Genomic DNA, 19985 nt, shown 5'->3' on the forward strand with positions numbered 1-19985 from the left:
ACAACATATTCAAATCGACCATATGTACAATTTTATATACGTTAACACTCCTCCATCCACAAGGTTTATTTAACTTTTGACATTTTAATTGCCCCAAATTGTTCAAACCTATGCAAATAATCCAATATCTTCTCAAACCAATCCTCTTTCTCACTAATCTTAAACCCTTTCATTCTGTGTATCTTCACAGTTAGATATTCTAAAATTAAAATATTATTCAGTTTTTTTCCTCCACTGGTTCACCCCTAGCTCTTCTGCATTTTTCCAATTACTCTGGCTGCAGTTACCATCAATTTTACCCATTTACATTCCTCTTTTGTTTTTAACTTGGTGCTACTTAGACTAATAAGAACCATTAATTTAGATATTCCCACCTTCTGACCCACAATTCCCGATATTTCTATAGCAATCTGTTTCCGAAATTCATTACAGTGGTGCCCCGCAAGACGAATGCCTCGCAAGATGAAAAACCCGCTAGACGAAAGGGTTTTCCGTTTTTCGAGGTGCTTCGCAAGACGAATTTCCCTATGGGCTTGCTTTGCAAGATGAAAACGTCTTGCGAGTCTTGCAAGTTTTTCCCCTTTCCCCCCCCTTTTTCTAAGCCGCTAAGCCGCTAATAGCGCTACTCCACTAAGCCGCTAATAGGGATGTTTCGCAAGACGAAAAAACCGCTAGACGAAGAGACTCGCGGAACGGATTATTTTCGTCTTGCGAGGCACCACTGTAACTAATGCAAAAATTGTTTTAAATCTCAGCATGCACACATACAGTAATTTACCCACCACCACATACATTCCTGATCGGCATTGTGGCAATGACACAGCAGGGAAAGCATTCAAACTAACAGAAACTAAATGCCAAGGCAAACGCAGCCCAGTAAGGATGTACTGTGGGGGCTTTCTCCGTGCTCGACAAGGCCTCTGTTTCTGCAGCCTGAGGCAGGTAGCAAAAGCAGGACGTTGGTTGACTCTCTGGTGGGCCACTTTAAATGTACAACCATGAGCTGCCTTTGGTTTGACAAGCCACAAGTTGGGCAGGCTTGCAATGGGGACCATTAGCAAGGAACAGAGTGGGAGGTAAAGTGATATGCACCTCATAGCTGTATAACAATTTTGTGGATCTTTAAGCTTGTACACCAGCCATCCCTGAAATAGGCTAATGGGAAATAGGGTCAAACTCTCAATAGATCTGTCATCAAATGCCATAAGGTCCAGTTCCTGGCATTTAGCACCTAGTGACTGGTTAGATCGGAGTGGTGAGGGCTGCGATTCTCCTCCTGGCTGTTGCTGGGCTTCAAACTCCTCTCACAGCCCTAGTCAGCATGTCCAATGATCAGGCCAGCAGCAGATGGAGAGCCACAGGTTCTCTGTCTCTGGCTTAGATGTTTATTGTGCATTATTTGTATATGGCATGGCATGCAGTGGTGCAGCTAAGTTTATTTGTTCATTTTTTAAAAAATAGCTATAAAAATTATTCCCTCGATACAGATTTTTCTCCATTTAGATACTTCTGAGATGTTGAATACAGGCATTTAATTCTCTTTCCCATTATGTGACTGGCTCCATCCCAAACAACAATCTTGCAAATGCCTCGGACAGGTAGATTTGGGGGCTCTGGTGTTTTGTTTTTGTTTTGTTTTAGAATAGATCCCACAATCCTGAAATTTACTGGCCCCTGAGAAAAATGGTTCGACCCTCATTTAGTGACGTTACAGCTTCTCTCAAGAGGCAACAGCTACATTCACAGAATCTGTGCTTTTTTTAAAAAAAAAAAACTTATCAGTGACAAGCCATTATCCTCTTATTCTGCACTGGATCACATAGTCAAGAGACAGGAAAAACTCAACAGAAATGCCAGCTGTTCTACAGCACAAAGAGGGTGAAATAAACACTACCAAGGAAGAAGCAGAAACCAAAAAGACTTTGCCACATACCTCAGCTGGCCAAGTGTTTGGAGAGCAGCCAGCAGGGTACAGACTTCATTTCCAGTGAAGTCATCTCTGCTTCTATTGCCAAGACCTGAATTTAACATATCTCTCTCTGTGTGTGACACTTTACATTTTTCACTCTTTCCATGGTTTAATGGCAATGCCCCTTGACCAATCAGACTGTGCTTTCAGGTAGCACCGCCATTCACTTTTGTCCTGTTTCCTTCTGGAGACAGGAGGAGAATTTATACCTTTTTCCTGCCCAACCCTGTGTCAAGTGGGCTATTATCCCCATAAATGGATTCAACACAGAATGGAGACAAAAGGAATAGAAATGGTGCAATGCAGACCATTGATATGATCCAATTATAACATTTAGCAACGCTGGTCAAGCATGAGACTCTTAAATCTCAGGGTTGTGGGGTTGATCCTCAAGTTGGGCAAAAAGTTTCCTGCATTGCAGGGGGCTGGACTAGATGACCCTTGGGGTTCCTTCCAATGCTACAGTTATAATATTCTATGAGCCTATGATTTCCACTGTGGCATGCAAAAAACAACAACACAAAACCAACACAAAACGCTTCCACAGGGTGGCTGTTATCAAACTACTTTTGCCATAGAAACTTCACATAAACAGCTATGGAGGGGTGGGGGCAGAAATGTCTCTTTCCCATGATTTTTTTTTTAAAAAAAACCTACCACACACAACCCCGAGCACTACTTTCTGCACAAACAGAGGCCTCAGCATTTTAAAGCAGGCACGCTTGCCAAATGGAACTGGAAAGTCAGGGACCCCTGCCAAAGTCATGAATGGCCACCTTTGTAACTTTGATCTTTCGTTTACAATGCACTGCATAGCTATTGGGTTTAAAGGCCCAGAGCAGCTTCCATTAAAGCAAATGGTTTTAGCAGGATCAACGTTAGACCCCTTTTGAGAAGGCGGGCCACCAGCGTGCGCACTTTAATTACCGTTTCAGTTTTGCTGACTACCTCTCTTGGCTTGTATCCCTGTGCTGAGCCGAAACATTATGGAGTTGCTGCGTCCACCCCACCCCCATGGAGCTTGAGACTTGCCCTGACCTCAGTGCGCTGGGCGAGATCTTTCCATGGTGTTCATTCCAGAGATACCCAGCGGAAGCAGAAGAATTAAAATGAATGGATGAGGCACTGGGCTTTATAAGCGCAAATGTGACCGTGCTGAAATGTATTTATAAACTAAACGGTTGGGTGGAACTGTACTAAGGGTAATAAAACGAGAGGAAAATATAAGAGGAAAATATAAGTCACACTCTCATTTAAGAATCCCTCACACTCTCCATCACAACAATAGCTGTCATGCTTAGAAAAGCGTTTTATTGAAAACCACGTACATCCCCTGGGCTTTCTCACCGAAAAGCATGTCCTACCATATTGCCCCAAATAGCTCTAACTCCCCCCCCCCCCCGCCGTTAGACAGAAGTGAATGAAGCCTGTCAGATTATTACAGACCAATTAGTCTAGGCTTATTTGCCTTTTTAAGGGACACAAGTGGTGCTGTGGGTTAAACAACAGAGCCTAGGGCTTGCCGATCAGAAGGTCGGCAGTTCGAATCCCCGCGACGGGGTGAGCTCCCGTTGCTCAGTCCCAGCTCCTGCCAACCTAGCAGTTCAAAAGCACATCAAAGTGCAAGTAGATAAATAGGTACTGCTCCGGCGGGAAGGTAAACGGCGTTTCCGTGCACTGCTCTGGTTCGCCAGAAGCAGCTTAATCATGCTGGCCACATGACGCAGAAGCTGTATGCCAGCTCCCTCGGCCAATAAAGCGAGATGAGCGCCACAACCCCAGAGTCGGTCACGACTGGACCTAATGGTCAGGGGTCCCTTTACCTTTACTATTTGCCTTTTAAGCTGATTGGCGAGGGAGAACTAAACGGGGTTCACTACCCTCTCTGCAATTTGGCAGGCAACTATTTTATTATGAAAGCAGAAGTAGCCCTAGGAAAGCAACTTGCAAAATATCCCAAAATCCTGTGTGGGAGATGTACAGGAGGAGTAAGGAGGAATGCTTCAGTTTTGGCTATCCTGCACTGAACACGGGGTTGCACTTTGTGACTTTTAAGGTCCCTTTCAGCCCTATAATTCTATGTGGATGGTATTGGTTGCCAGTTGGGTACTTCTGACATGGAACAGTAGTTTCAATTGCACAGGTTTGACATCACAACAACCTGGACACAGAACTCCAAGGTCACTTCCACTGCAAATAAGGATTTGAAACGAAGTGCATCTAAAGGATCATTTTCTAATCACTATTCAGTTATATTTCATGATGACGAAACATAGACCTGCCTTCATATAAATTTGGAGGGGAAGATGTAACACTGTAGAATTTATTTTTTAAAACGTTCGCATCCGTGAATTTCGCTTATAACACTTGAAAGGCAACCGTTGGTTGTTGGAAATTATTTTGTCGGAATGGTTTTTACGATCTGAGCATAACTCGATTCATTAATTTCATCATTCTAATATTTTGGAGTTCGCTCATGCTAAATGTTAATGAACCTGAAGATAAAGACTGCAACGGACACAGTGAACTAATTGCAATTTCCTCTATTTCTTAAAGTCTATTTCTCAAACAACCATCTGAATTGGATCCATCTGAATTTAATAGTCTTCTTGGAGGAACTAAAATAAACCCTTCAATGAGTAAGAACTTCTGTGGAAGAAGAAGTTCCTCCGAAGACAGGAGAGTTAGAAGTCCAAGTTAGGTGTTGTTTACTGGACTCAAACGCATTGCTGACAAGGAACAAATGTTGACTTGTCACAGTTGCAGAAACTTTGTTCTTGGGGCGGGGAAAGCAGCAACATAGGCTAATACTTAAGATTCTTTTCAAATACCTCACTTCTTTTGCTTACAGCAAAAGCACCAGCCAAATATGAACACATATTTTTAGGCCAAGTTTCAGTCGCTTTGCTATTCCAAATGACTTTTCTTCTACAAAAAAAAATCTCAGATTGCACAATCACAAATACAAAGGCATGGAGTTAAAACAGTCTATAGTTTTACCTTGCCTTACAGGAACCTAGAATTTGGAAATCACACGCTGAACTCTTACCAAATCCAATGATGTGTTTTGTGTGCAAAATCCTTCCCACTTTCCCTCCACCCTCTAGGGCTGGCATAGACAAACTCGGCCCTCCAGATGTTTTGGGGACTACAATTCCCATCATCCCTGACCACTGGTCCTGCTAGCTAGGGATCGTGGGGGTTGCAGGCCAAAAACACCTGGAGGACGGAGTTTGCCTATGCCTGCTCTAGGGCAAAGCCACATGTTAGAAGGGGGCAAATGAGCTTCCCAACACACCTACCTCTCATCATGCCAATGCAGGGCAGATTGAATTTGTGGAGGAAAAACTGCAAGGGAAGTAATCCCCTTCCTCAACCACCAGTTTCCTCCTTCAAATCCCCCATTAAAAAAAAACACACACCCACACCTGTAAGACAGACTCCAGGACCAGAATGCAGAGGAGATCAACTTGTGAGAGTGTCGCTTCCAGAAAAGAACTCTGGAGTGGCAGTGACACAAAAAAAGGATTATGCATCCCCTCTGGGGCTCCTCCTCTGCAAGCCCCCCCCCCAATTCAATTCCAGGCTCTACATTCACGTGATTTTGAAAACCTCTTTGCAGATATAGTTTGCTGTACTACCCTTCCTTTAAGTGCTCTCTTAAGACTGCAGTTTGAGCTTGTCGTTCTAAATTCTTGAATGTAGTGCAGACGGGCGCAGCTTGTCACCAGCCAAGTCATGTAAAATCCCATAGCTAATAGAGGCTCAATAAACCCACTTTTGATCCCTGACCAAGAATACAAAAATTGGGTGGCAAGGGGTTAATCAAGCACCCAGGAGGTCACACTGCATAACTAAGGTGTTGCATTTAGCTTGGTTGGTTAGTGAATGGCGCAAGTGTGAATTAGCGCCACCTCTATGCATGCATGGAAACCTGCACAAACAATTCAAAAGGATGAACTATACTTATGTCTGTCTTCTATCTTTCCTCTTAAAATCCCAACTTTCGTAAGCCTTTTTTAAAACTTTAAGGGCAATCAGTAAAGGAAAAGCTCTTCAGAAGGTCATCAGACAATGCTTTTGAACTGGAAGGCTCTCTCCTGTGTCCACCAAACTGCACATACCTGATCGAGATAAATACAGTACCTTGCATACCTGCGGGACCAAAGTCTTGCCTGGTGAGGAACACAGCATGGTCGTGGTATTCTGCATGTTCTGGGTCCGAGCGCTGCTGAGAATGGGCCCAGCGGCAGACCTGCTCTAGGCTCCGAGATGGGTTCCCTCGCTCTATTAAACTGATCGACTACAGGAAATGAGGAAATGAGAAATTCATTCAGGATGAGTGAGCCTGGCCAGAATTTAAAGTAGGGCTTCATAAAGTCTGTTTCAGAAACTCTAGTTCAAAAATCATACTCTTGAGTCAGAAATACGGAGTGAGGCTTGCAGCTGATTGGAAATTTGCCTTCTCATAATGAGTCAGCAGCTCAAAAATAAATGGAGACCTAAAAAGGCATTCTTCCATGAGTGACAAAACCCCGTAAAACAACTCAAAACATGCTGTTCCGTGGTGACAACTCCCTAAAACATTTAGGCAGCTATCCTGTGGGCCGAATCCTGGAAGCCACAGCATTATCTCTCAACATCAGTGCTATAGCTCTCGAAGCTGAGATGGGGAGATAAAAACTCTCAGCCTGTGACGAGCAAAAAGCAGCTGACCATCGTCATTCCAGGGCTGCAGTGCAGAGGGGCAGTAACTGCTTTTTACTCAGGAAATCCCTCAGCTGCAAATATGGTGTGTGTGTGTGTTCTGAGTTCTTCATGTGTGATGCGTGTGCTGTAGGTGGCCTGTAGGTGTGATGAGTGAACAAGTGAGCAGATATGTGCGCAAGTGTGCATGTGCACACGCATGAACTCATGTACAAATATGCATTGGCCACACCCATATGGCCCTCAAAGAGGGGGCTGGCCATCTATGCAGCCCTTGGCCTAAAAAGGACTAGCCAACCTTGACTTAGATGGATGAACAGAAAATGAAGGAGATCAGTTAAAAGACTGACAAGCCATCTCCACATTTATCAAGTCTTCCCCTAGCATCTGAGCCCTACGATTGCTCAGTCCTCTCCTCTACTTTCTATTTTTAAGAATATGGATAACAGCCAACACATTAGATCTCCTACATGTGGCCTGAAGTGATAAGTTCCTCCAAGGCTACAACATGCCAGTTCTCTGAAAGTACAGATTTCCGTTAAATCTGCTGTTGTTCTCTCTACTGCCCTCTCTCTACCACCTCCCCAATGCCCACAATCTCTTATAATCCACCCAGCAGAGCAGGACTAGGGAATCTTTGGCCCTCCAGAAGTTGTTGGACTACATCTCCCATCATCCTTGACCACTGGCCATGCTGGCTGAAGCTGATGGGTACTGCAGTCCAATAACACCTGTATGGCCAAAGGTTCTGCACCACTGTATACCCCATTATTTCTGGCACGAGGGATGTTAACACTTGGCCAATTAGAGAACAGCTAGCACAGAAAAACCATGTAAACGGGTTTGAAAACTTCTTACTTCCTCTGCCTAAAACACAGGCCTGCACATATATCACATTAGAAAGAAAAGCTACTAATATCTTACCTGTCTGTATCCCACCATGATCATTCTAACTAGCACAATGTTGATGTGGACCCCCAATGATTCATCGTGGTAAATTTCATCTACCTAGGGAGCCGGGGGAGGGGGAGGGAATACAAAAAAAAGCCACAGGTTAAAAAGTATGCATCACACTTTGAGTATGAAGCATCCTTCAACCCTCACCTTGTTCATCCTCAAAGCAGCACAGTGATTATTATCGACAACCTCAGCTCTGCTTTTGTAGAAAGCAACCCCCCATTTCTACCTGAGGACTTCAAGAGGAGTTGCGGTTTTGACTTGGTTTCCCTTGGTCTGAATCTAGTTGTAAGGAGGGTGACTGGGGCCTTTGTGAGAGAAACTAACAGAACAAATGAGGCAGCAGCAAAGAGGCCACCCTAGGCTGAAAAGATAAGTGTTTTTCCGTCTCAGGACATGGTAGCTTGGTATCTTGCTACGCAAAGACACATAAGGTTGCTTTGGCACATAAAGGTAAAGGTAAAGGTACCCCTGCCCGTACGGGCCAGTCTTGACAGACTCTGGGGTTGTGCGCCCATCTCACTTAAGAGGCCAGGGGCCAGCGCTGTCCGGAGACACTTCCGGGTCACGTGGCCAGCGTGACATCGCTGCTCTGGCGAGCCAGAGCCGCACACGGAAACGCCGTTTACCTTCCCGCTGATAAGCGGTCCCTATTTATCTACTTGCACCCGGAGGTGCTTTCGAACTGCTAGGTTGGCAGGCGCTGGGACCGAGCAGCGGGAGCGCACCCCACCGCAGGGATTCGAACCGCCGACCTTTCGATCGGCAAGTCCTAGGTGCTGAGGCTTTAACCCACAGCGCCAAGAAATCCCCCTATAATGGGCTCGTGTGGGAAGAAGGGCAGGTTATTAATTTATTTCTACTACTATAATAATACTAATAATGGCTTATCCACCAATGGTGTCACGCAAAGTGACATCTTGCACAGCAGAAAGGGTAATGTAGACCAGCGTTTCCCAAGCTTGGGTCTCAGCTGTTTTTGGCCTACAGCTCCCATCATCCCTAGCTAGCAAGACCAGTGATTGAGGATGATGGGAATTGTAGTCCAAAAGCAGCTGGAGACACAAGCTTGGGACACACTGATGCAAATAAAGGGCACATTGTGGAAATATTATCCAAGAAACATTTTATGCATATGAGATACAAATAGGGCCCAGTCTTTATTCACTTACTTACACAAACACAAATTTTTGTATCACCTTCCAATATAAATTTCTGTGGTGGTTTACATCTTTCCACTTTTCGCACTCACACACACGCAAACAAATTCCTGCCATCGATCCTGGATCAAATGCTGAATAAACACAGAATGACTTGTATGCCATCTCACCAAAGCTCTTTCCTCTTTCTGCTTCTTTCACTACCCTCCCTGCCTCATCTTCCCTGACCTGATACACATTTAGTATGTCTCTATAGGAGTCCTCCATTTGTAAGCAGGAACCTAGCATGCGCTGTGGGAATTGCAAAGGGAGAAAGGTGAGAATAATCTTCCATTAGCATCACTGGAGGAGGGAAAACCTGTTATATTAGAGCAGAGATAGTCAAGGCTGTGCCCTCCCCAAAGATTGTTGGATTCCAGCTCTGACCAGACCCATCCAGCATGGTCAATGGCCAGGGCTGATGGGAGTTGTAGTTCAACACCCTCTGGAGGACAACACATTGGCTACTCCCGATTTGAAAGAGAACTTGCCCCGACTACCCTTGCATTAAGAATTTGTGCAATAAAGATTAGCCCTCCCTGTGCTAGACTTCATTCCCTTGTTGCCTATCTCAAAACACCCATGAAAATGTTTCTGAAAGATTGCTGTATTCTACAGAAGGGAATTGCTACAGAAGGGAAGGAGGGATTGCTGTCTTCTACAAAAAAGGAAGTTGAGATGTAGCAAGAGATAAATATTTAACAAACAAATACATTGGGGGGGGGGAATATTCTCAGTAGCAACGTGTAAACTCTGCTAATAATTTCCCCTCTTTCCGTGTTATGCCCCTCTGCTACAGTGCCAGGTGCTGAAGGAACATCTTCTTTTACCATAAAAGACCAATCTTGAATAAACAAAATGTTCAAATAAAGACAGAAAGCTAGATGGTGGTGATGATATCACCAAGTGGAACTGAGAACAGCTGGATTTCCCACTAGGAGTTCATCAGCCATGAAACATCCTGCAAACATTCAGCAGATTCAACGAATGGCCAAAGAGTGGGTGGAATTCATCCAGCTAAAAGGAAAACGTTCACATCCGAACACATTTGCACCTCACAGAGAAACTGGATGTCTACTAGTCATTTTGGAGGGAAAAGTCCAAAGGAACATGAATCTGGTTCCTGAACCACCCCTCAACCAGTAAGAGAGCCAGTGTGGTGTAGTGGTTAAGAGTGGTAGACTCGTAATCTGGGGAACCAGGTTCGATTCCCCGCTCCTCCACATGCAGCTGCTGGGTGACATTGGGCTAGTCACACTTCTCTGAGGTCTCACAGCCCCACTCACCTCACAGAGTGTTTGTTGTGGGGGGAGGAAGGGAAAGGAGAATGTTAGCCACTTTGAGACTCCTTCGGGTAGTGATAAAGCGGGATATTAAATCCAAACTCCTCCTCCTCAACAACAACCCCATCACTCTATACACAGCTGGTGGAGCGGATGAGAAAGAAGATAAATCTTTCCCTCTCTTCTCACACACATGTATGTAAATTATTTCCCTACATCAATTATTACCCTATTGCCCCACTCTTTGCCACACAGAGGGGCACAGATCAGTTGCTCCTACAGTAATGCTGGCTAATCCACCCACCCCATAAAATGTTTCCATGTAAACTCCTCAAACCCCCATCCCCCTTCACCACTACTGGCCTTAAAAAATGTTCTGGGGCCTACAGCCAATGGCAGAGGGGCAAGCAACACACACTGGGCAAATGAAGCCTACACTTCAGTTGCTGAGCACAGATCAGGCCCTCCTTAGACAACACTGAGGTAATACACATGCCCTGTAGGACCTCCTCCCAGTCTGTTCCCTTAGCTGTCTATTTTTTTTTATAAATAATATTTATTAAAGATTTTCAAATATAACAAAAAAAGAAAAACATCCAAATTTAAAACCTTATTTCCATTGGCTTCTTTCCAGGACTTCCCCTCCCCTCCCCCTCTTGTATTCCAGTTCTTTCAAATAGATTCAACAAATTCTTACCCCAAATTTTAAAATTATTATCATTGGCCCAATTTAAAAAATATTTTCCCATCCCCTAAAATCGACCTGTTCCCTTCCGCGAGTTCCCCTCTTTAATATGCAATACAGATTAAGATAAACAGAAAAATAGAAAAAAGAATAAAATGTAATTTAACACCCTTTGGATTCCAAATTTCCCTCCCCCCCCTTCCCGGTTGCGTTCCCAATGTCCGTCACTGTCTACTGTCATCCTGGAGCTCCCACATCTAAACCACAGTCCTTCACCAATCCGCTTTGCCGTCTTTTTATTAGTCTTTGCCATCTTTTGGTCATCTTTGATTTCACATGTCCGATCTTGGAAGGAGTCTATCTTCCAACTTTATCCAGTTCTTGTTATTCTTGTTGTTCTTATTGTTCTCTCTCCTCCTCTTTTTTTTTTTCCCCTGCTCTCCTGCAGAAATGTTCTAATTCCAAAAAGTTTCTAATTCCTCTGCAGAGGCTTTGTTATTCAGGAACAAAACATTACGTCAAGTCCCTTCCATTCTTTAATAGATAAATCTATTGTCTCCTTTAGTGTGTAGACCTCTGTAGACAAAATAGTGTTCCATTTCTGCAGTTTCCCAGGCGATAAAAAGTCCTATTCAAATTCAATGCCAACAATACTTGTAGTGTCCCACAGCTCCTCTAGAGGGATTATAATAACTCAGTTTCCTTCCCGATCAGACCCAACAGTCAAAGTAACTTATTATTCCTTGTTTTAAACAATTTATATCCAATTTGTAACAAATGTGACCAGCAAAGTCCTCGTAACAAAGTTCTCTTTTTGTTCTTCCGCTTTGACAGCTCCTTTGACAGCTGTCAAAACCTCTATTTCTCCTCTCCCGGCGCTCTTACGGATCGCTCCCGGGGTTTCCGGGTGGGGTTGCATTTTAGTTCACATTCCACTTTTCTCCTCCAGCCCAGTCTTATAATTTTCCATCGCGAAGTTAATAACTTTATCAAAAAAAAAGGTTGCGCTCGATCTTAGTTGTCAAATCCTTTGTTTTAGCTCCTCTACAACAGGGGGGAGGCTGACTTCCTTTTTGCACCACCCCCGCTCGCTCCGAATTTAAATAGAATTTTCCCCCTTTTTTAATCCAAGTTCCAATTACTCACGGGTTATTCTTTTAAAGTCCAAATTTTCAATGGAAGAAGTCAGCGCTCTCCGTCGAATGGCATGCGGCTTCGCTCGGCAGGGGAAGCGGAGGACTCACAGCACCACCACCCCCCGTCACCCGCTCCGCAGCCTTTAAAAAGGCTCCTTCGCGGGTCGGGGGGGCGCAAACGGTGCCCGCCGAGTCACCATGCCCATGGGTTTCAGCGCCCATGGTTTTTAAGGGTCCCCGCGTCGCCGGCGCGGTAGAACCCAGCCCCTGCCGAACAGGCTCCCTCCGGAGCTCGGAGGGAGTCCGCCATTCGGCGATGGCGCCAACCCGGAAGTCCTGTTCCCTTAGCTGTCTAAATGCAAACAGACAACAGAGAGTTCTAAACTGGCCCAATTTAGTAGGGTTTTTTTCCTTCCAAGACTACATGATATCATTATTTACTACCATATCATATGTAAAACAAAAATGGGGTTTTCTATTTTTGGGAAAGGAGTCACGCTTAATAACCAGCAAGCAAACAAGACGATTTAAATATTTTCCAAGTATCTGAGACAGAGATATTTTCCCTGTACACTATCATAATTTCCCAAACTATGAATAAATATGTGAACTGGACACATTTTGATGGCTGAAAAAGCATGCACAAAGCGGATACCCAGAACCACAATCTTCCACACCCCCTCAGTACGTATCAATACAAAAAAATCTAGAATAAAGTTCACGCTCTAGCAGTCCTCTTGCTGAAAGGTCTTCCAAACCTAGGAAGGGCTCCATTTCCTATGCTACCTTAGCCAAACTCATCCATACCAAAGGAAGTGCCTCTGAGTACATAAATGGTGTAACAACCACTAGGTAAAAGTAAAGGTACCCCTGCCCGTTCGGGCCAGTCTTGCCAGACTCCAGGGTTGTGCGCTCATCTCACTCTAGAGGCCGGGAGCCAGCACTGTCCGCAGACACTTCTGGGTCACGTGGCCAGCGTGACAAGCTGCATCTGGCGAGCCAGCGCAGCACACGGAACGCCGTTTACCTTCCCGCTGGTAAGCGGTCCCTATTTATCTACTTGCACCCGGGAGTGCTTTCGAACTGCTAGGTTGGCAGGCGCTGGGACCGAACGACGGGAGCGCACCCCGCCGCGGGGATTCAAACCGTCGACCATGCGATCGGCAAGTCCTAGGCGCTGAGGTTTTACCCACAGCGCCACCCGCGTCCCGTAACGACCACTACCTAGGTACAATTCTGTAAGTGGCCAGAGCGGCTGGGGAAACTCAGCCAAATGGGCAGGGTATAAATATAATAATAATAATAATAATAATAATAATAATAATAATAATACAGGTGCACAAATAATAATACAGATGCACAGATCCAGAGAAGATGATGCATATGCACTCCTTCCTTCCTAGAATGGAAAATGCATGGACAAAAAAGGTGCATGAGTCCCACTGCTGGATCACTGCATCAGAAACTGGGACTGCACACACTGTTCCTGCAAAAACTGTTCCTGGCACTGGATTGGGAACTGTGTGTGCAACTCCGAGCAGATGGCCAGCTGTATCGGCTGAGACAGGACCAATTGTGATTTGGAGGGAGGGACAGAATCTAGACTCTCCATCTCTTCTTCCTCCAAAGGACTAGCACTGACAAAGCTGGCATTAAGCAGCCAACTGCTGTCTGTACCTAGATGCTAACAGGTGTGCCTTAAAGCAGCATGCAGGTAGTTGACAGCTCTGCTGACATCTTTCTGGGTTAGGGTTGGAGGTTGCAGCAGAAGATAGGCAGGGAGCAGTTCCTAAGGCATGTGAATCCTTCAGTAGCTACCCTGCAGCAGATGTTGTCGGACTCCAGTTCCCATCAGCCCCAGCCATATGGCAAATTGTCCGGGAAGAGAAGAGTTGTAGTCTAGCAACATCAGAAGGGCATTGCATTGCCTACCCCTTGCACATAGTTATAGAGAGAGAGTTAAGAATCCTGCTGAATAAAATCGGATACTTAGCAATAGAAAGCGTTAGCACAATGAGTCTGGCTACAATCAGTAATAACTATTAGCAGAAAAAGCATACAAGCAACCTCCTTGCCTTGGAGATACAAATTTATTGTCTGTATGTGGAGCGGGAATGTCAATACCAAATATTTCACTAGCAGTGAGCATGCCAGCTCGTCTCTGAACCAGGCAGAGCTGACCTGAAGTGCCTTCAGCAAGACTTTGGCAGCTCACAAACAAAACCTCAAGAAAATGGGTTGGCCTCAGCCCAAGTCAAGGAAAGGGGGAAAGAATGAGGACTGAATGAGAGGGAAGACAGGAGAGAGAGAGTGCAAAACTATGTGCCTTTAAACATTAAGCAAAGCAAACACAAGTCAACTGCCAAGTGGAAGAACTTTGTCTTGCTCAGAATTATTAAGCAAATTTCTTTCCTCACCTCTCCAAGGGGTTAAGTCATTTGTTGTACATGCACACCATCTGAATTCAGCCTGAAGCGGAGTTGGGTGGGCGAAACAAATCTATGCCCATTCTTCTCCCAGTTAATGGGAGAGATAGTCACACACAGAGAGAGATCGCAAAGTGTTCTGGAGTGTGGTCAAGCCAGCTCTAATTGGAAGAGCAGAGCTGTTTGTGCTGGCAGCAACAAGTTGTACACTTGTTCCTATTCCACCCAGATGAGATTTTTTTACCGCTAGGAGGGGAGATTTAATATATCTGCTGCTATATGTAGACGCAGGTAGCAAGGCAACATCTGCGTGTAACAAAGAACTGCTCCGTTCAAGCTTTTTTTTTTTTTTTTGCTTTTTTTTTAAAAGGGCCAGACAGCATGGAAACAGATGGCGTGGAAACATCACTCTCGGGGCTTTTGAGACAGTTTGTGCATCCAACGCTTCCAAGCTCCTGACAACGGAAGTGAGGTTTCTCAAAAGCAAGGGAAAGCCCTTTCTCATTCTAATTCTGAGTCACGGTTTCAACAACATGAGAGAGAAACAAATTGATCTACACACAAAGGGGTGGACAGAGAACCACCAGCGAGTCTCCTAAGACTGTAGTCTGCCAAGGACCAAAAGGAAGTTTCGTTTTGGAGGCAAGGACTGGAACTTGCAGGTGGGCCTCAAGGAATGAAGTCATACCACTGATGGGTGTCTTCATTAGTCAAAATCCTCATGTGGCATGTAGGTGTTGGGTAAGCAGGATCAGTGCAATGGACACACGGAAGGAGGGAAATTTAGAAGGTCTCCAAGAGACATTCATCAGAAGGACACACCAATGTTATTAACTCCACCATCATCATGGGCACCGTCCATCTGTTCTGAAAATATGTTTCTAATCAGGTTCCATTGAGAAATAACGCTTAACATATACATTAAATCATGTATATAAATCACTAAATCATGATTACAGATTGCCTTCAAAGCAAGACAAGCTTGGTTTGAAGTGGCTTTCTTATTAACCATGTTTAAGTTTCTTCTTGCAAAACAGCAAGTTGGAAACCAGATATTGCTTGGAACCATGACAAGAGCAAATGGTTAAAACAATGGCATAGAATAAATATGGAGGGTTGTTGTTGTTGTTGTTTGTTTGTTTGTTTTCAATGGTTGGGGATGCTGCCAAATTCTACTCCAGATATGATGAAGCATTATCTGGGGGGTTTCTGGCCCTTTGGGGTCTTGATTTTGACAAGGACTGCCTGGACTGCCTGGAAGCTGCAGTGGGTCCCAATAAACATAATTTATTATTTATACCCCGCCCATCTGGCTAGGTTATCCAGCCAACCTAGGCAGCTTCCAACAGAATATTAAAAACATGATAAAACATCAAACATTAAAAACCTCCCTGAACAGGACTGCCTTCAGATGTCTTCTAAAAGCCAGATAGTTGTTTATTTCTTTGACACCTGGTGGGAGGGCATTCCACAGGGTGGGCACCACCACCGAGAAGGCCCTCTGCCTGGTTCCCTGTATCCTCACTTTTCACAATGAGGGAACCACCAGAAGGCCCCTGGAGCTGGACCTCAGTGTCCGGGCTGAACGATGGGGGTGAAGATGCTCCTTCACGTATACTGGGCCAAGACCATTTAGGGCTTTAAAGGTCAGCACCAACACTTTGAATTGTGCTCAGAAACGTACTGGGAGCCAATGTGTTATATGGTCTCGGCAGCCACTCCCAGTCACCAGTCTAGCTGCTCGGTTTAGGGCCCAATTTTCTTAGAAACAGCAGCATATGTGGAGGTAAGCTTTACCCCTTTCATTCCCAACTGTGATCCTGGGGGTGGGATGGGGTGTGGACCTTGATGAAAATTTCCCCTCACTTCAAAACAGTGCAGTTGGGTTGAAGGGGAAAGCTAACTGCATTGGCACCAGTGGGGGGCAGGACTTTCATCAGGTGACTGGAGGGGGAAGAGATAAACCTGCTCTCTTGCTGTGGTCCCAATGAAAATTGGAGAGGGTTGCACCTAGGTTAATGTTTTTATTTAAAAAAAATAAAAAATCCCACAGTGTGGCTATGAGCCACACAATTTATGTAATGTGTAGCTTAGTCCTGAGCGAATTACATCTGTGCAAAGATATTCGGACCTGTGAAAATCTTCACGTGTTGTTTCACGGGGGCAATTCATCACTCCAAGGTAAGGGAAAACTTTGCACTACACAAAGGGGGTAAAGTGGAGGTCACATACAAGTAAGGTTGGAGGGGAAGTTGCACTCCAGAGCCAGCAAAACTGTTAATCCCCACTTGCAGTAAGTTGAGAAAGATTTGACTAATGAATCTACTTGGCACAAATCCTTCTAATGAACAGATTAAGCTCACACACACAGAGAAAAGATATTTAAGCTTTAATAGCAGAATCCAACCTACAAAAATGTCACAAAGCCATCAAGATCTCCAACAACACTCGATAGCTAACCAGGAGAATTTTCTTTCAAATGGAGAAAAAAAAATGAGATGTAATTTTTTTAAAAAATTACAGTGGTACCTCGGGTTACAGAAACTTCAGATTACAGACACTTCGGGTTACAGACTCCACTAACCCAGAAATAGTACCTTGGGGTAAGAACTTTGCTTCAGAATGAGAACAGAAATCGCACGGCAGCAGCGGGAGGCCCCATTAGCTAAAGTAGTACCTCAGGTTAAGAACAGTTTCAGGTTAAGAACGGACCTCCAGAACGAATTAAATTCTTAACCCCAGGTGCCACTGTAATAAATTAAAGGCAAATCATTTTGCTAGAACAGGGTAGAATGATGGGGGGAGGAAGAACTTACCTTATGCCACAGGAATAATAAAAAATAATAGATCTTACTTCTGAACAATGACTGACTGGGAAATGCTAAAAATATATTATGACTTACTTCCTTACTGAAAACAGTACTTCCCATTTTCCTGAAGATACTTGTAGCCCCGTGCTGCTGGGTCACTTTCAAAGATGGCTTCCATGCCACCAGAATGAAACATTCAGTTGTCAATTAGCCCTGGAAGCAAAGCCACTTGGATTGGCCAGAGCACTGGAATATTATGCAACCTTAAGCTGATTTAATAAAAGGAAGGTTGCCTGGCATACAAGCTACTTAGCTTACTTCATGGCACATTTCCTGACCCCAAGATACTATTATGGGGGTTCTCATGAAGCATGTTGTGATGTGTCCTTGATGAAGTGAGGCTCCTACTTACAGTAAGTGACCTCTTCATCTCCAATTGACATGCAGCGACCCGTTTCCTTCTCTCTATTCTACTCTTGTATAGGCAATAAAAGTTATGTGCCTTGGGGAAGGACGAAGATAATTTTGGGAGAGTCTTGCAAATTGTTTCAATGAAATTGTTTCAATGAAACAATTAGCTAAATAAACAAAACTTACAACCCAGCTGCTAAATCCATCGTTCTAATGTCCCTTTGCTTGCTACGTAAAAGAAACACGCACCAACCCCCCCCCCCCCCAAAAAAAAATCCAATTCTGGTTTTTTTTCCCTCCCTCTTCCTTTGGCAGCAGCAATTTCATCTCCACTGTAGCAGCCAATATCTGTTCCTTGCCAAACAAGGTCTTGTGCCACACATCACGCAGAGCATTCCCCGTCTGGAAAATATCGCTAGCTTTGGGATTAAGTTGCATTTTAACATAATGCGGTATGCTTTTAATCCAGGAGCTTCTTATTTTACCTAACCCGTCTCCTCTTAAACCAGTTCTAAATTCAGCTCTTTGCTGCTCCTCAGCTACCAGCACTTGCGGTGGGCGAAAATGGTTCGAGTTAAGGCATTTTGTTGCCTAAACAATGCACATTTGGTTTCAGAATGGGGGAGGTAAGGCCTGCCTCTTTTTGCTGCCTGCTGTGCCTTTAAAAACATATATTCAACTTGTTTGGGTGGGGGAGAACAGTCTTTCCAGGGTGGCCAGTGACCATTCCGTCTCCCACAATGCAGCAGTCAGCACATCTATATCAAAACATAGCAGCCATTGCCTTCTAGGAGGAAAAATGATGCCATCAATTTGTACATCGTGGTTCTCTTTCCTACACAATCCAGAAAGCTTTAGCAAGGGTTGTGGTGGAAGAAAGATCCATCTCTGAGAAGAATGAATAGCAGAGTGGGGGGGAGATAATGAAAGACAGAAGCACATATATTTTACAGAATGAGGACAGAGAACAAGGAACAGTGCAACAAATGTTTGCAGGGGATTCTGTGATAAGTGATGTGATATTGTTTGATATGAAGGCCCAAGAACAAGGAGTCAGCTGTAACTGATGAACAGAAAACGTAATTGTGCACCCAGCTATTTAGAAGAAGAAAAATCCAACTCTGGTTTGATATCTATTTTCTTTACATATGGTTCAAGAAAAAGTCAAAGTCTTGTTTTTATGGAAAGTAGGCCACAAGTGCATTTGAAAGGCATAGGCAAAGTCTGGCCCACCAGGTGTTTGGGACTACAATTCCCATCATCCCTAGCTAACAGGACCAGTGGTCAGGGATGATGGGAACTGTAGTCCCAAACATCTGGAGGGTCAGAGTTTGCCTATGCCTGCTTTACACACATTGCTCCCTTAAGACCCCAAAGGAAGATATCCAGTCCATACAATGGACTGAAAGGGATATCTTGGTGTATGTGCAGATGTGTGCAGAGGGGTGGGGCTAAGTGTATGTTCTAGAGCCTGAACATGATTGCTTCTTTGCAGTGGGGAAACATCCTTTGCAGAGAATCTGAGCTGGGCATGCTAAAATAAACCCACTATTCTGGGGCAGAGAATTAATGATAACAGAGGAACAAATTTCGTATTTAAAAAAATGGATGTCTCCAAAGATCCAGTATCACCAAGTTTACAGTGCAGCAGTAGTTTTCAACCAGTCCGTCGTGGCACCCTGGGGTGCCTTGAATGATGGGTCAGGGGTGCTGCGGGCAACACTGGCCTCGATCCCTCTTTCTTCCATCCCACCTTGGATACCCTTTTGCATCTCTGCCTCCCAAAGGCTTGCACAGCTGTTTGTTGCAGCAGCCCTGGCTACAAGCTCCCCAGGAGAATGGTGCCTCTGGGGCTGGACAGAAGTTGCTTCCCAGACCCCTGTGGAGCAGTGGGAGGAGGCACCTGTCTTTGGGGCAGGGGTGGGGCAGCTCAGAAACCAGAGGTGGCAGCTACAGCTGCCCAGAGGACTCTCAAGGAGGGGGAGAGACAGAAGGCTGAGGGAACACTCCACAAGGGAGAGTGTTTGAAAAGGGGTAAGGAGCTGCCACCTCTGCAGACAAGGGGTGACATAACTGGGCTCCTGAGCCCCACAGGGGTGCCGCAGAAAGAATGTAGTTGGTCAAGGGAGCTGTGGATTCAAAAAGATTGAACACCTCTGCAGTACAAGGTTGCTGTTTTTAATGTTTCTCATATTTATTTTTTAAAACCAACAGCGACTGCCATTTTAACTAATGTCCCCAGAACCAAGCCAACAGCAGCGTAATATATTCAAAGTGCCTGCATGTAACATTCTTCCCATTGCTCTTGGATAGGTCTCCAAGCATCTCCAAAGCCAATGTTTGGGCCACAGTAGATAATCAGCCCACCTCATTAGTGCCAAATGGTAACTGTTACAGTTCTG

The 19985-nt window shown here is 44.7% G+C and overlaps 1 protein-coding gene across 4 annotated transcripts in view; it reads right to left on the reverse strand.

Moving 5' to 3' along the window:
* The window catches only part of ADAMTS14 (ADAM metallopeptidase with thrombospondin type 1 motif 14), a 71214-nt gene that overhangs the window by 23444 nt on the left and 27785 nt on the right, over positions 1-19985 (reverse strand). For 3 of the 4 annotated variants that reach the window (XR_013839009.1, XM_079976233.1, XM_079976235.1), the window contains exons 5-6: positions 7601-7684; positions 6116-6272 (exon numbers count right to left, since the gene is read on the reverse strand). Coding sequence is in view for 3 of the 4 variants with exons in the window: in XM_079976233.1 (XP_079832359.1) it covers positions 6116-6272; positions 7601-7684 (241 nt within the window). In the remaining variant the exon portion in view is untranslated. The remainder of the gene's footprint in view (positions 1-6115; positions 6273-7600; positions 7685-19985) is intronic. The other variant, XM_079976234.1, reaches the window with a different exon arrangement.

The sequence above is a fragment of the Podarcis cretensis genome (assembly GCF_951804945.1).
Source record: "Podarcis cretensis genome assembly, chromosome: 5".
Taxonomy (NCBI): Eukaryota; Metazoa; Chordata; class Lepidosauria; order Squamata; family Lacertidae; genus Podarcis; species Podarcis cretensis.